General features: G+C 41.7%; 1 protein-coding gene across 2 annotated transcripts in view; it reads right to left on the minus strand.

Annotated features, from left to right (window-relative positions):
- BBOX1 (gamma-butyrobetaine hydroxylase 1) overlaps window positions 1-14,972 on the minus strand; it is a 41,898-nt gene that overhangs the window by 26,112 nt on the left and 814 nt on the right. The window contains exons 2-4 of one of the 2 annotated variants that reach the window (XM_069804059.1): window positions 10,307-10,357; window positions 9,528-9,951; window positions 7,702-7,816 (exon numbers count right to left, since the gene is read on the minus strand). In XM_069804059.1, the coding sequence (XP_069660160.1) occupies window positions 7,702-7,816; window positions 9,528-9,902 (490 nt within the window). In that variant the 5' untranslated portion in view covers window positions 9,903-9,951; window positions 10,307-10,357. The remainder of the gene's footprint in view (window positions 1-7,701; window positions 7,817-9,527; window positions 9,952-10,306; window positions 10,358-14,972) is intronic. The other variant, XM_069804060.1, reaches the window with a different exon arrangement.

Raw genomic sequence — 14,972 nt, forward strand, 5'->3', positions numbered from 1 at the left:
CTAATATGGGATGCTCCTTCTGCAGCCAATGGACATGGGCCGTGGTGTTGGGTTTTGGGGTGGTTTTGGCTTTTGTTGCAAACACCTGCTTTGCCACAGCACTGCAAAACAGTGCACACTCAGCGTACCTGTCTGGGACCGTCCTTGATTTCGGTATAACAAACCTGCCGACCCTTACAGCTGACCTGTGGAGAACACTCAAGGAACAACGACCCATTTGGTCTTCTTCCCAGCCAGACCCCCTGCAGTGGAGGCCGTCATCTGGCCTCGCGTCTCCAATTCTATGGAGCCGAGGGAGACAAAACCTAAATTCAAAATGTTTCTGTAAGTAACCTGCAAGAGCAAGCTTTTCTCCATGTAAAAACTATCAATGATGTGAATCCTGCTAACGTACTGGGAATTTATCCTTTCCTAGACTGCCGTGTATCTAGGAGTCAACACTCCCTGCTGACTGAAGAGATGTTTAACCTTTACAGCACCACTATGATGTGGAAATTGCAAATTTCAAGGAAACTGAACTGTCCACTGATACTCTCCAGGCAGCTACTAAAACTGAGAAATGGTTCAAGTAAAGCAGCTTCTTAGGCTTTTTTTTTTGATGTTTAGCCACTTTTTATTAAAAAAAAAAAACAAAACAACAAAAAACAACCAAAGACAGAAGGTGGTAAATATAGTTAAATCCTGCCTGGCAAGGCTATAAACTCTGTCCTCAAAGTTCCAGTTCTCTCACATGAATTCAATTCCAGTGACAAGTGCAGCCAGCATCCTTAGTGGTTTGGGTTTGCTTCTCTTTTTAAAGGTGCAGGCTGGTACACAAATGCTTATAAATCCTACCTCATGTTTCAGAGAAGAAAGGCTCCAAGTTCCCAGCCCTTCGCTGGCATCTTGATGCAGCCAAGAGCTTAGTCTTTGAGCTGCTGCAGGAGTAACCTTTCCCCCTTGACATTTGCCAATGTACTCTGCAATGACACTGTGGTAAATATGCCAAAAGCTGGAAAAGCATTGTGTACAGCTCCAAGTATTACTAATCTTGGGAAATGTACGAACGCAGCAGCAGTTGCTATCTGGGAGGAAAAAAAATCCAGTGCAGCTTGTAAAGTTATTGCTATTAAAAACATGCCCTCACTACATGTCTTAAAATCTTCCTTTTAATTTGAAACTTTTAATAGTTTGTCTGAGCTCAGATTTTTACCTATTCTGAACAGCATTAAGAAAACCTGTTCGCATATGTACACATGCATTTGTATAGTGATGTATCTACCATGAACACGGAAAACATACAGTTCCTTCTCTCTCTCCCCCACCCTGCACTCGATTTATTCGATGTTTCTAGACCGCTAATCATCTACAGTGCTTTCCAATGGGCACTTCGTAGTCTTTCTTGATATGTGGTGCCCCAAAATGATACATGCTACAGAAGCGTTACTCCATCAAATGGAGCAGAAGGACTACTTCATCTCTGCTACACGTTAGACTTCTCTTCGGACTCAGCTGAAAGCAACGTCTGCCTCAATCCCAAACCAGCCTGCCAGCACAGGCTCACATTCAGCCTGCGATCAGTACCAAGCCCACCCAACCCGGGTGATTACTTCCCTACCTTGCACTCGAGCGGCTGCTGAGCTACAATCTCCTACAGAAAACCCTGATGCAATGACTGAGGATGCTAAAGAAATATGAAGGAAATGGATTGCAGAGAGTGGCTTGGCTCACATGCTTTTACTACATTGCTGTTGGAGACTGAGTATTAGGCTAGATGAACTAGTCACCCGACAAAGTACAGAATTTTTCATGGTTTTACCATTTCTCCTACTTCTCAAGGTCATTTACAGTCGTAACCCTGGTCCTTCAACACACTTCCAGTCAACCCCTGGATGGTGTCATCTGCAAATTTAATGTGGCCATTCTTTTCCATCATAGTCATTTATGAAAATAAGGAACAGTATTGCATAAAGCACAGACCTTCGCAAAGCCTATCTTGATATAGCATTCTGTCTTGATGGGAAACCATTACAGCTACTCTTTGACTGTTTTTTAAAGATGACACATTTCCTTAGCACATTCATGAAAATATCATGTGCAACAGGGTCAAACGCTTTATGCTAAGAATATGAATGTGACCACTTTGTTTAATACTAAATATGCCAAAGAAAATTATGAAAAACAATCGAAGAACAAACTTGCATACTTAGTGCACAAGCCAAACCACTGTCTTAACTGCACTGCATAAATCTTTCAAAATATTAGAAAGGCATAATCTCCATGAACAGAAAGAACCAGAAAAAAATTTTAAAGCCATGACTAAACTAAAGTGATTCATTTGCAGCAATAAAGCCATACAAAATGGGGACAAACTTGCAGCTTTTACATACCAGCTCAAGGCTGTATGCATAATAAATGTTTTTACTATTAGCAAAGAGGAAATTGGCTGGCAATCATACTGCCTTTCTGCAGCTGACTATCAGATGATTACTTACACCAGGTGTATAGTAAGCTGCAGAGAGTAGTTTATATGGCAACTTCCTCATCATTTTAGCACAGAATTTCCTACAGCCTTTTTAATCTTTATGCTTTACATATTAGTAATTGTGGCTTTGTTTTCAGAGAGAACTTAGAGTTTAATTCAAATATATTGGTGACAGTTTTAATCCTTCTAGTAGCTGCAATAGATCTGAGGTCTGATTTCTAACACTTATGTCTGCCATACGCATGAACTACTTTTAAACAACTCATACTTGTATGAAAAGCAGTGAAGAACTTCTTCTCCTGACTGGTCCCAGAGACCATCACAGCCAGGTAAGTACAACAGTAGTAGGAGAGAGGCAAGCAATAGGTCTACATTGAAATAAGCAGTACTTATAAAGATATCCTTCTCCTCAGCCTCAGGCGAAAATGTTATATGCTGTCCAATATCTACAATTTGACAAATTATCAGGTCCATAATTCTTTGGAAAAGAGACAGGAAAGCATATATCATAAAACAAAAAACAGATCCTGTAATGTGAAGATATTAAAGTTCTTCCACTTAACAATATTTTTAAAAAAATCTGTATGAAAGTCTTAGAAAATTGTGTGCCCCACAGGGCATGTTATTCTCTAATATACTGAACAACAGGAACTTTATTCCCATTTTTATCCACAAAACCCCTTTAGCCTGAAAATCTGTCAAGAAGCTGCACTGAACAGGGACTGTGGTCTTTCCCAGTATTTCCTGATGGTAATTGATCCCACTCATGTTCTTCATTATTTTATCATGTCAGCATAGCACGTTTTTTCCCACTGCGTAACCACAGTTAATATAGTTTCCATTGTACTACAGTAGAAATCTAAGAACATAGGCTCTGAAAGCTGAAGGGGGAAGAAAGATAGGAATGAGCCATTAGTGCCTGGGCAGCCTTAGGTCTCACTTGCACAGCACAGTTGCAGTTGCCAAATTAAAAACCTTTAAGTTTACAAATATAGTTGAAAAATTCGTAAGGGATAAAAATAAAGGTCTGGCAGAATTATTTTGTGTCTTTATTGATCATTTACATTATGACTAATAAAACCCCAGATCTATGTGCTTTTCAAAATAGGAAGAATGAAATACTTTTGAAAGAATTAATGAGTCACTGCCTCTTTCAATTTCAGAACAATAATTTGGGGGGTGGGGGAAGGGAAAAAAAAATCCCATTTCTTGGTCATACCAGGTTAGTCATAAAAAGCCACCTACATTAGAGTTTGCACAAAATGAGAAGATGGCCTTTGCCCAGTTCCTGCAGATGGTGTGCACGCATCGACAAACACTTGGAATTATTCAGCATTTACTATGCAGGTTGGGACTGTGCTGGTCAGAACTTTCTATACTGAAGTCATGTGGGAAAAAGTCTAGACATCATAGATTAACTTCATCTAAAATTATTTTGTCCACAATGTGTGTTTCAATGTTTGTTGAAGGCCAAGTGTATTTTTGCTGTACTGTGAATTATGTATATGGCAGCCTAACTCATGGGGGCAGCTCTTATTAATTATAGCTACAGGATAAATTCAAATGAGCAAACTCTTTTAGTAAAAAACAACTTTTAACTTCTTCCCCTTAAAATTATCATGTCTCAGGATGTCGTGGTTTAACCCCAGCCAGCAACTAAGCACCACGCAGCCGCTCACTCACTCCCCCCCATCCAGTGGGATGGGGGAGAAAATCAGGAAAAGAAGTAAAACTCCTGGGTTGAGATAAGAACGGTTTAATAGAACAGAAAAGAAGAGACTAATAATGATAACACTAATAAAATGACAACAGTAGTAATAAAAGGATTGGAATGTACAAATGATGCGCAGGGCAACTGCTCACCACCCGCCGACCAACACCCAGCCAGTCCCCGAGCGGCGAATCCCTGGCCCCCACTTCCCACCCAGTTCCTAAACTAGAGGGGACGTCCCATGGTATGGAATACACTGTTGGCCAGTTTGGGTCAGGTGCCCTGGCTGGGCATGAGAAGCTGAAAAATCCTTGACTGTAGTCTAAACACTACTGAGCAACAACTGAAAACATCAGTGTTATCAACATTCTTCTCATACTGAACTCAAAACATAGCACTGTACCAGCTACTAGGAAGACAGTTAACTACATCCCAGCTGAAACCAGGACACAGGACCTAGTAGAAAAACTGAAAGCACCATTGATGCTGTTAACGTCCTGATTCAAACTTCGGTGGAGCTGGATATATATCCAATATCATATTGTCACATTTTAAAGGACAATCATCATCTGAAACGTTTAACCTTAGGTTAAAACCTTAACCAAACCTAGGGTTAAAAATATTAAGTAGCCGGAGGTGCTCTGCTGAATTGTCTTCTCTGCCACCCAATAGGAAAATATCATTGTGAAATTATTTAATAATTTTTCCCCCTCACATCCTGTTGTTGGGATGCCAGCATCTTGGAAAATGTGTCTCAGCAAATGCAATGCAATGCAGTGAGAGGCTGGACACTGGAAAGCACCTGGCATACTCAGTGTCTCCCACAAGCTTCCTCTACCACACACAAAATCTGAGTTACAGAGAGACTGCATCAGGCGGTAAATGACTCCTGTGACATTTGTTGGGGAGAACACAAGTAAACAGGAGGGGAAAAAAAGAGTATCTTCGAGACGTCAGAGCTGCAGAAGTAGAAGATGGCTCTTTTGCTGCTCTTTTGGAAGTACCTTGTAGGCTGGGCTGAAACGAGCCTCGATATACACAAATAGTGGACTTCTTTGCATACTACACAGATAGGATCTGGCAGTGTTTTTAAAAGGCAACTCTCGACATATTGCCATAGAGCTATTTATAGTCCCTTCCATCGTGCAGTGAAAATCTGACCTACTCTTCTTTTCGGGTTTGACACACGCCCGACATCTAGGTTTTTTAATCAGAAATTATGATGAAAAAACATCATAAAAGCAACATGAAAAGCAAATAACCACTTGCAAAAAAGAAAAAAAAAAAAAAGCCACAGCTGTGATAATGTCAGCAGTGAAGGTTAACCTCTAACTACAGCAGTCTGGTAAGCTTGCTCTTATAGTTGTTGAACCAGCATGCAGGGCTGGCATTCCATATCATCGTCTGTAACACTATACTGCTGGGATATGATTAGCTACTTAAGGCCATGTAATTTGCAGGGTGTAACTCCACTGACCAGAAGGAATTGAATTCTAAACCTACCCCGATACACAATGAGAAAGAGGTCTTAAACAGCCAGCAAGCAAACTCACATGCATTATAACTGCAGCCTTTTTGGCAACTGAAACCTGAGAAAATCTGGGAGAAGCTGTCTATCACAGCAAGCCAGGTCTTCTCTGAGAATACGAAGGAAAGCAGGATAACACTATTAAACAGAGCCAAAGTTAATGCAGGCCCTTATTTAGTGTAACTTTTATAAACCTATTTCTTCAGATCAACCACGGAAAACAGAATTTTCAAAAGCATTGCTCAAAGAATAAAACATCTCTTTGGTGTATATTTTGCCTGGACGGCTCCACTGGAGAAGAGCAGTAGCAGACGGGAGAACTGGCCTCCAAAACAGGCATTGTATTTAGATGCTGAGAGTAAGCACTGTGTAAACGTGCGCGTGCGAAGGCAAATCACAGCCAGTTAGACTTCATAATGGGGGAAAAAAAGTAGCATTACATCTGAAATACTGAAATCTCAGTTATTGACACCTTTGCTAATAAACATAACGAGAGATCTAGCCTAATTTGCCTGGGCATTAATTAAAGCAATGTTCGATTTACATTGATCCCCTCAAAGGCTACAAACCATCTTGCTAGCTTCCACAGCATCTTCATTTTTCCAAATAAAAATTCTTACTACCTGAGAAATCAAGTCTAGTCTCCCTGAATGAGGTTTTTGCATCTTCACCATGTTCATTCTGGGACCGTGCCCAACCCTCCAAAATAGTAAACAGTGTAGTTTATTCTTGCCAAAGCTAAAGTACATATGAACTTTTATATCACTAGGGGAAAAAAGTTCCATCTGAACTATGAAGGGTCTGTTACATGATCCACTGAAATGAATACAAATATTACTCGTCACTTAAAGTTTTAAGCCAGATATAAAAGGCTGAATCTTAAGAACTGACTTTTGTTTAGGAGAACGGGTGCTAGGAGCTAAGGGATATTTGACCTCCAGAAGTTGGGAAAGATAACTGGCCCCTTCGGTTGTCCCTAAAGTGCCAAACAAAGCTCAGATGCAGGAGATGACGAGGGCCACATATTTTCCCATTTCTCATCTTTCACAGGAAAAAAAAACCCAAACAAATAAAAAACACTCCAAAATAGGAGCATAAACTAATTGCGTATTTACCTTTTGCTGAACTCTGAGAATACTGATACCTGGATCTGAGTTTCACACCATCAGCCTGCCTCTAGTTTCTTTTTTCTAAAGTAATATCCTGTTTGAACGGATACCATCTTAAGTCTGAATACAGATCCACAACTTTCTGCAACAGCAGATCTCACAGGAACACTGTCAAGAGCAAGAGCAGAAATCTTGCAAGTTTTCACACATTTCATGCTCACAGTCTGAAAGGTTGCCAAAGAAATGATGATCTGCATCATGACAAACCTCGTGGGTTTATAATTATTCACTCAAACGGGTAAGTGATTTGTAGTGGGTAAATGTTACGCTGCCAGTTGCACAAAATGCTTCATGACCAAAAGACAGTTAACTACTGCAATAAGTACGGGACACAGAGCAAACACAACCTGAACTTCAGCACTAGACAGCCCTATGCTACACAGTTACTTTTTAACAGAAGGCCATGGAAAGGGATTTTTTAAAATTTCAGTTACAGCTCCCTTGCAATTCTAAATAATCTTCCCAAAAATAAAAATTTAAATCATTTAAACAGCGCACACACACACACACTTGCACTGTCACATAGACTACCGCTGGTCCACAAGGCTCATTTTTGAGACCTACTAACCCTTTCTGGATAGAAAAAGCTTTTAGGAAAGTAAACACAGCCCAACCAGTTGAACTCCTCTGAGGTCGAGAGCTTAGAAGAGGGAAAGGGTAAACACGGGCTCCTGTTGTGCATGCACAGCCTGGCACTGAGCACCAAGAGCGGTTGCCATTGCTCCGGCTGGGTAGACCTGGTCCTCACACAGGGACTTCTAGCCGGGACTGTCAGTGTCAGACCCCTTGCATTTGAAACAAGCATGACAGATGTGGTTTTAATTCCTACCTGGTAAAAATAAATCTTCTCGCATTTCTGCTCTGGCTTCCTCTGAGAAGCACCGTTTTTTCAGCCACTCAGCTTCATATTCGCTTGCGTGTTCATCGGGCCATGTAATAGAGATCTTCCAACATAAAACAAAGATAATTTTAGAACAAAAAAAAATAAGCAAACCCCACCACCTAGAACAACCAAAAAACCCTTTTGAAATTGCAGAAATTGTAATATTTAGGTCAATAATATCACAGTTAAGCTTTCTCTGGAGCATAATGGCTTGTTTAAGTAATGAAAACCCAACCTGAACATCATCCAAATTCTGACACCTTTTATCAATGGTCATTTTCACATGAACCCATGACCTAATTTGCTGTTTTGTGTGGGCTGCTTTCATTGTGGGAGCTGCACTTAGCAGAAAGAGGAGAACCACAGAAGCTGGCACATATCAGTGGGTAGAGTGCTTCACCATAGCTCAGAAAAGAGCAAAAATATCTTCCAAAACACTGCCAGCTTGTTAAAAAAGAAAAAGGACAAGAAAGGCAGGCAAAAAAGAAATGCTAGGAGAGAAATCCCTCTCCTCACTTTGAAAAGTCTTCCCTCTTTCAAATAAACTTTTAAAAGGTGTTGGGTTTTTTAATTCCTGAAAAAAAACATGGAAAGAAAGCATATGGCTTTGTTTGTCATGAACTGGAAGAGCTCAGTGCAGCACATACCATCAGCTGAATTCTCAAGGCTACTGAGCAAGCATCGATTCCCATTTCACATAATTCCGCTCATTCACGTGACGGTAAAATCCCAGTATCAGTTTAGGATCAGTGCTGTGCTTTAATCAGCTCCTGAGTAGAAGTGGAAGCAGACAATTCCTCTGCTATCGTAATACATCTGCCTATTCAAAGCATGAGTTTACACGGCATTAATTTTGGTAACAAACAATCAACTCGGGAGCCCAGAGTCCCTCAGTACAGACCCTTACCGTGCGGCCGAGCCATGCTCCCACACAGGTCAGCCTCTGCAAACTCACCCTGCAGCGAGGCTGCCCCAGCTGCTACAGAGTTGACTGCTGCATCTTTAACATGTTTAAAACACCTTTCAGCGTAAAATGAAGGAAATGAGTTTGCATATCAAAGGAACCACGTACTGCTTTTAATAAAACCCATAAAATCTAAATGATATATTAGGTTTTTACATGGCAGGAAAGATTAAAATTATAGGGAGGGCAGTTCCTGTCCTCTCTTGCCCAACAGCTTCCTCTTTTACATGAACAAATGTTAATGCAGATAGGTAGATATGGAAATAGATACAGACACTAGGCCAACTCTGAGTACTGGGTTCGGCTTTGGTTTGAGTGCTTGCTCTAGGATGAAGTCTTTTGCACATTGGAAATTAGCTAATAAACTGATATTTTTGTTATGGACCAAGGTCATCATCACTTTGCCATTTGTTTTTCTGATTTTCAAGCCATTTGCTTATAGAATATAGAGGGGAAAAAAGTGTAAGTGGAATTAAATGTGTGGGGAATGCCTATATTTTCTTTTCAACACCTGGTGATGAAGAAACATACAGCAGAATTTTAAAAAGCACAATTACATTCTAAAAACCGCAGCCTGGGTTTCTGTGGCCTCTGCATAACACCTCTAAAGTTAAGTTTCCTATAAAGGCGGGAAGATCCGAGTTCCCCAAATTGCGATTATTCCTAAACGCTTTGCAAATACACGATAGGGTCTGCGGGTAAACGAACTGCCATTAAAGTATAACCTGGGACTGCCTCTAATTTACAGATTAACAAGCATCGTTAGACAAGTTTCACGAGAGGGCAAATGCAGGTCTGCTCCAAGTACCTTTTTTCTGTCTGCCAGAGCGACCTCCTTCACCACGATGTTCACGTCCAGCTCCTCGAAGACCAGCCTGCGCGCCCTGGCCGAGCGGAGGAAGCAGCGGGGACACTGGCAGTTGTCCCTCAGCCAGACGCAGGGGTAGCGGCTCTCGCTCCCGTCCTCCCACTCCACGCGGACGAAATGACCTGCATCCAGAGCTTCCACCTTCTGTATCCCCGGGGTCATGCTGAGCGGCCGGGTGGCGCGGACCCCCGGAGCAGCGTCCCGCCAGCGATGCTGAGCGGTCCCGGCGAGCGGGCTCCTGCCCTTTGGCAGGCAGCAAGCCCTCCCTCCGGGGACTTTGGCCCTCGGCAGGACGTTAGCCACCGCCCGCCACATGTAGGCTCTTTACCGAGATCCTCGGAGGGAGAACGCCTTCCTGGAGTTCCTAAAAGACCGTGAAGAGCAGTTTATTACTGAAGGAGTCAGTGCAGCAAGAAGTCCGTTTTAAGGCGATTCTCCCCTCCCTGCCTGCTACCTAGACCTTTAGGAACATTCATGACCTGTCGCTCACATTTTTTGAGGTGCGGGGGGTGTACTCAGATCCATCTATTCAAAAATCCTAGTTTAGCAGGGCTTCAATTTGATTCGTCATCTTGGCCGTCTTTTGTTTCTGCAGCCAGTTCAATACGTACCGCACAAATAGTCTCTTTTTAAAAGACACCTCGAGAGGAGTTCCTCAAATCAAAAGTAGGAGCTACTACCGATCATGTTCAAAAACTCAAGCTTTGAAGTACACATACCTTAATTCCTGCTGTGGACACTATGGAAGAGAGAACACAGAATCCACCTCCCTGCAAGGAAAAGCTTTGTAAACATGACTTGAACTACAGCAACAGAGCTCTGCAAGAGCTCCTTTCTCCTTTGACAGCCGGACTGCTTTCTATAGATATACTCTTTTATTTAAAGCTAGTTGCATACTGTACTACAGAAAGATGATACATCCAAATCTTAAATTAGAAGAGAAGTTCTGGTCTAATGTTTTTCTCATTCAGAAAAATACTTGACCTCCCCCTGAAACGATAAATCATTACATGTATTTTTAATAGAGTGTTTAACCATTTCAAATATTGCATATTTATTCAGTATCTTTTTTCTGTTGTTTTTGTTCTTAAGGTCCCAGGGCAAAATACTGATGCCCTGCCAGGACCAAAGTCTCCCCAGTTGTCTTTGCACAGGAAAAACCTCATTGGTTTCAGTATTTTGACTCACCGAGACCTACTGAAGCTGTCAGAAGGTTTTTTAAAATTTTTTCCTTTGCTACAAGTTAAAACTAAGCTGTACAGGACCCTTGGGTTTCCTTTGGTTTTTCTTTCATTTGATTGAATAGAGCAAATCAGAATATTGATTTCTACTTTCTCTTGTTTGCACACAATAATTACCAACCTTCACCTGCAATGCAGTCCAAGCCACAGCTGGTTTCGTGTGTACAGACTTAAACCTCTTTTATATCCAGACTGAATATCTTTCCTTTTTTATATATATATACACACATACACAAACATACATATGTAAATATATATTTGTGTATCTCCACCTTAATTCTAAAGCATTATTCAAGAAACTGAATTTTCAAGTACACAATTTTCTCATCTTACTTAGGTGGCTTACCAGATAATTTAAGTATTATTCACATGCTTAGTGTTTAATCTAAGCAAAGGCTCTTCTTCCTTTAACTTTAGCATGGAAGTTATAACTACCTGGACATTGTATACAAACTTATAAATATTTTTCTTCAAAATGGCAAAACAAGGGACAGGAAAAAATATTTAAGTGTCTCTCAGGGAAAATTCATCACCAAGTTTGAAGTCCTACGTGAAGCTTGCCAGATTCAAAGGGCTGCTAGGCATTTATTTTACCATTCAATTAAGAAATCTGAACTTGCTTCTAAGAGACTCCTCACAACACCAGTGGTAATAGAAAACCACATCAGAATTTTCTTTTATGGCCAGAAACTGAGGTGAACTTACTGTCTTCCTATCACAGATATCGCTTAACTAGTATTTGTTCACCTGGTAATGGATAACAGAGCCACACAAAATGCACGGCAAGCAGAACATCTTCTAAATCTGTGACAGTAAGTTTTGTAAATGATTTGGAACAAAAGATCAACCTAAAAAAACTCAGATGCAACCAATCCTGCCAGACACAATTTCTAGATTAAAAAAAAAAGAATTATAAAACTTCTGAAAGCTACTGAGGTGAGTTTCATGTCTTTTATGTTACAATGGCAAAGGCCGTGAGCCAAATGGGAATTTTCACCTTTGCTTGGATGCGAGAGGCTTGTACGGCAGGGTTCACCTCGCCTAACTTCAGACATGTACCACAGGGACCTACACCTGAACATCGTACGCACCATCCCCAGCACTCCAAACAGCCACTTCTGGATCACAATTCAGCTGACCTTGTTGGAAACCTGCTTTAGAATGACAGGAACTGAGCTGTTCTTTCTCTGCACTGACTACAAAAAGCGCCTCAGTAACTAGCTCCAACATGAACGTTACACCGTTCAGCAAGGCTACTTTTCATGGCATTCACTTTATCATGAACTGACGCTTCTGTTTACAGACCACCATTGTTACGCACATTTCACTAAATGCGATACTGCTGGGAGAATCACCGATGGTGGCAGCCCTAAAGTTTACTACCAGACAGAGAAAGCCTACACTGCTGTCGGTGGTACCCGTTCCACAAGACTTCAGGTTTTTGTGTCATCAGTCAAACCTATTGTTCATCACAAAGTACTCCCTTGAAATACTCCCAGTCCTAATAGTCAGAATCTGAAAGAGCCACTGCATCCCGCAGAGAGAGGGGAGGATCTCCTCCACAGGCTGCAGCAGCAGCCTTCAATACGTTTAGGGTAGGAAACAATTCCACTGGATGCTTTGCAATATTAATAAAAATCATTATATGTGGCTTTTTTAATATGCAGATCTACTTTGTCTGTGGTTACTCTGCCCCAAGACTCTAGACATATTCAGCTCTTTCACTTATGTCTATTTATTGAATTCAATGAACTTGTACCTGCAAAACACCACTGTTAATGGTGGTTTGCACTAAACTTCTCTTTCTGTCTTTGCTGTAAAGCAATTGTTCAGGTTAGCCATGTACCGAGAGAAATCTTGTAACAATAAAAAGGCTGTTTAATGTTTTCCCTGAGTTAGTCATATCATGGTGTCATTATGAAAATGAAAACCCAGATGACAGTGATTAAAAATATCTGCTACAGCATGTCCTCTGGATGTTTTTCTTCTTAGATACACAAACTGAATAGATCTGCAAGTCTAGTTTTTGTTCCATACACACAGCATCCCAGCAGAAACTTCTCCCTTCAGAAGGATTTTTTCCAATTTGCATCAGTGGCCTGGTAGAGTATTCTGGGTCAAGTTCTCCACAGAGGCCACGCAGCGTGTCTTCACCGGGCTCCTCCAGTAAGGCGTTTCACACCAACCGGGGATTTGTCCTTACTTCTGCTAGAGTCCTCAACCTTCCCAGCTGGGACCTGTGTGCCTGGTCAGTGTCAGGCACATCGAGCCCCCTCTTTCTCACCTGCACCATGCAAGACCTGGCTGTCCAGCTGCAGGTAACAGACACAGCACCCAGCCACTCTCACCGTCCCAGGGACCACCAGCCTCCTGCGCTCCAAACCAGCAAGGGGGAAGAGGGTAACCAGCTGGAGCTCCTGCTGGAACGACAAAGGCAGCTCGGGGCTGGCATTCCTCCTTCCTGGACCAATGGATGACCGAACACATAGAGCTGGGACAAAATATTCCTCACGTAGCACCACGAAGTCCCTAGCTGCCACATGGACAAGAAACCCCTGTCTGATGGCTCTGCCCGTTTCCAGCATGCTCTAGGGAAAGGAAAGGTGTCCATGGACTGGGTGGATTTGTCTGGAAACTGTGTGTTATTCTTGATTCCTAATTAAATGATTTTTCTTTACATTGAACGTGTATAGGACATTAAGGTGAGCCTGCATATGGCAGTGAAGAACTTGAACTGTTCCAGAAAATCCTGCAATTGCACACTTAAAAGTACCGCACAGAAGCTAACTACTACCTTCCCACTCGACGACGAAGAAAACGTTCTTCCCCCTTTACTAGTGAGTATATCTATAGATGGTGTAACTGGGCAAAATGACGATTTCCATTCCTGATCATTTGCACAACTACTGGGTTATACTGCTGTTTTCCCAAAACCTTTATGTTAAGACACAATACTAAATGCTAGAGAAATACAACTTTATGTCTCAAAACCCCTCGAGTCCAAGACAGCTGAGCTGCTGGTAAAGAAAAGCAAATCCAATGCCTGGTGCTAATGGTGGCAGGCTACTGCAGAAAACACATCTCCTATTCCAGGAGGCTACTGAAGATGCTTAATGAAATTAATCACACAACATGGATTTTCTTATCTTGTTCAGTGTACTTTTTCAATTCTTGACAGTTGTTTAGAGGTCTGCCTTGTTATTGCTTCCCCCTCCCCCCATTTTTACACAGAAGTAGGATGCTAATCTCAAATTAATGGAGGCTAAATTACCAAAAAGATTTCCAGGAGTTTTTGTTCTCTTGCCCCCTCAAAATTTTCAGACAGACACTTATCGCCGTGCTGCTATTTTACACTTGAAATTGCATTCTGTACTAAACTATGAGCAGAACTCACTAGTTCACCCCAAGTTAGCATGCTCATAACCATGGTCAAATCAAAGAGTGACTGATCATGCAAAGCAAATTCTCTGCATCACAGCTCTCTGCATTTCTTGTCTCTGAACTACTGTTGCCTGCATAAAGCTGGAAGACACCACATGTAACTCTGCTCTCAGTTCTCAGACCTCAGATTTGTGTAGTTTAAAACAAATACTACCAATAGCTCCTATGAGTCACACTATCCCACGTGAACATCGTCCCAGACTCAGGCTCATGGATTTTCTGTCCGCCTTGTCATTATTCACCCGTAATTCCTCAGCCTGGATGCTGACAGGCAATTACAATTTAAGGTGATCCCCATCACCTGGAGGCTGTACTTTCAGTCTTCCCCAGCTCTCCAGCTAAAAGGAGATTAACTCTCCAGTTAAAATACTCACTATTCTCTTTCTCAAAAATCTGCCTCCTTCAGTTTCCTCTGACCTCACCCCACTAGACATCATCCAGATTCCCCCGTTTGCTGACATGAGCAGTATGTTCGTTAGCTTTACCTGCAGAGCTACTTAAAATTTAATTCTGGTTAATGGTACTTTAAGACAGCTGAGCTACTTTGGAAAAGGTAGGCTCTCCTCACACAAGGTTAGGAAGCTACAGAGAAAAGAAGGGTATAATTTTGTGTCACGACCAAGTTTTAGCTACGCCTTAAAAACGGTGTGCTGCATCAGAAGCTGATCAATGCCACCAGCTCCGCGTAGGATGTAACAGAATT

Source organism: Haliaeetus albicilla, chromosome 16 (genome assembly GCF_947461875.1).
Source record: "Haliaeetus albicilla chromosome 16, bHalAlb1.1, whole genome shotgun sequence".
NCBI classification, from domain to species: domain Eukaryota; kingdom Metazoa; phylum Chordata; class Aves; order Accipitriformes; family Accipitridae; genus Haliaeetus; species Haliaeetus albicilla.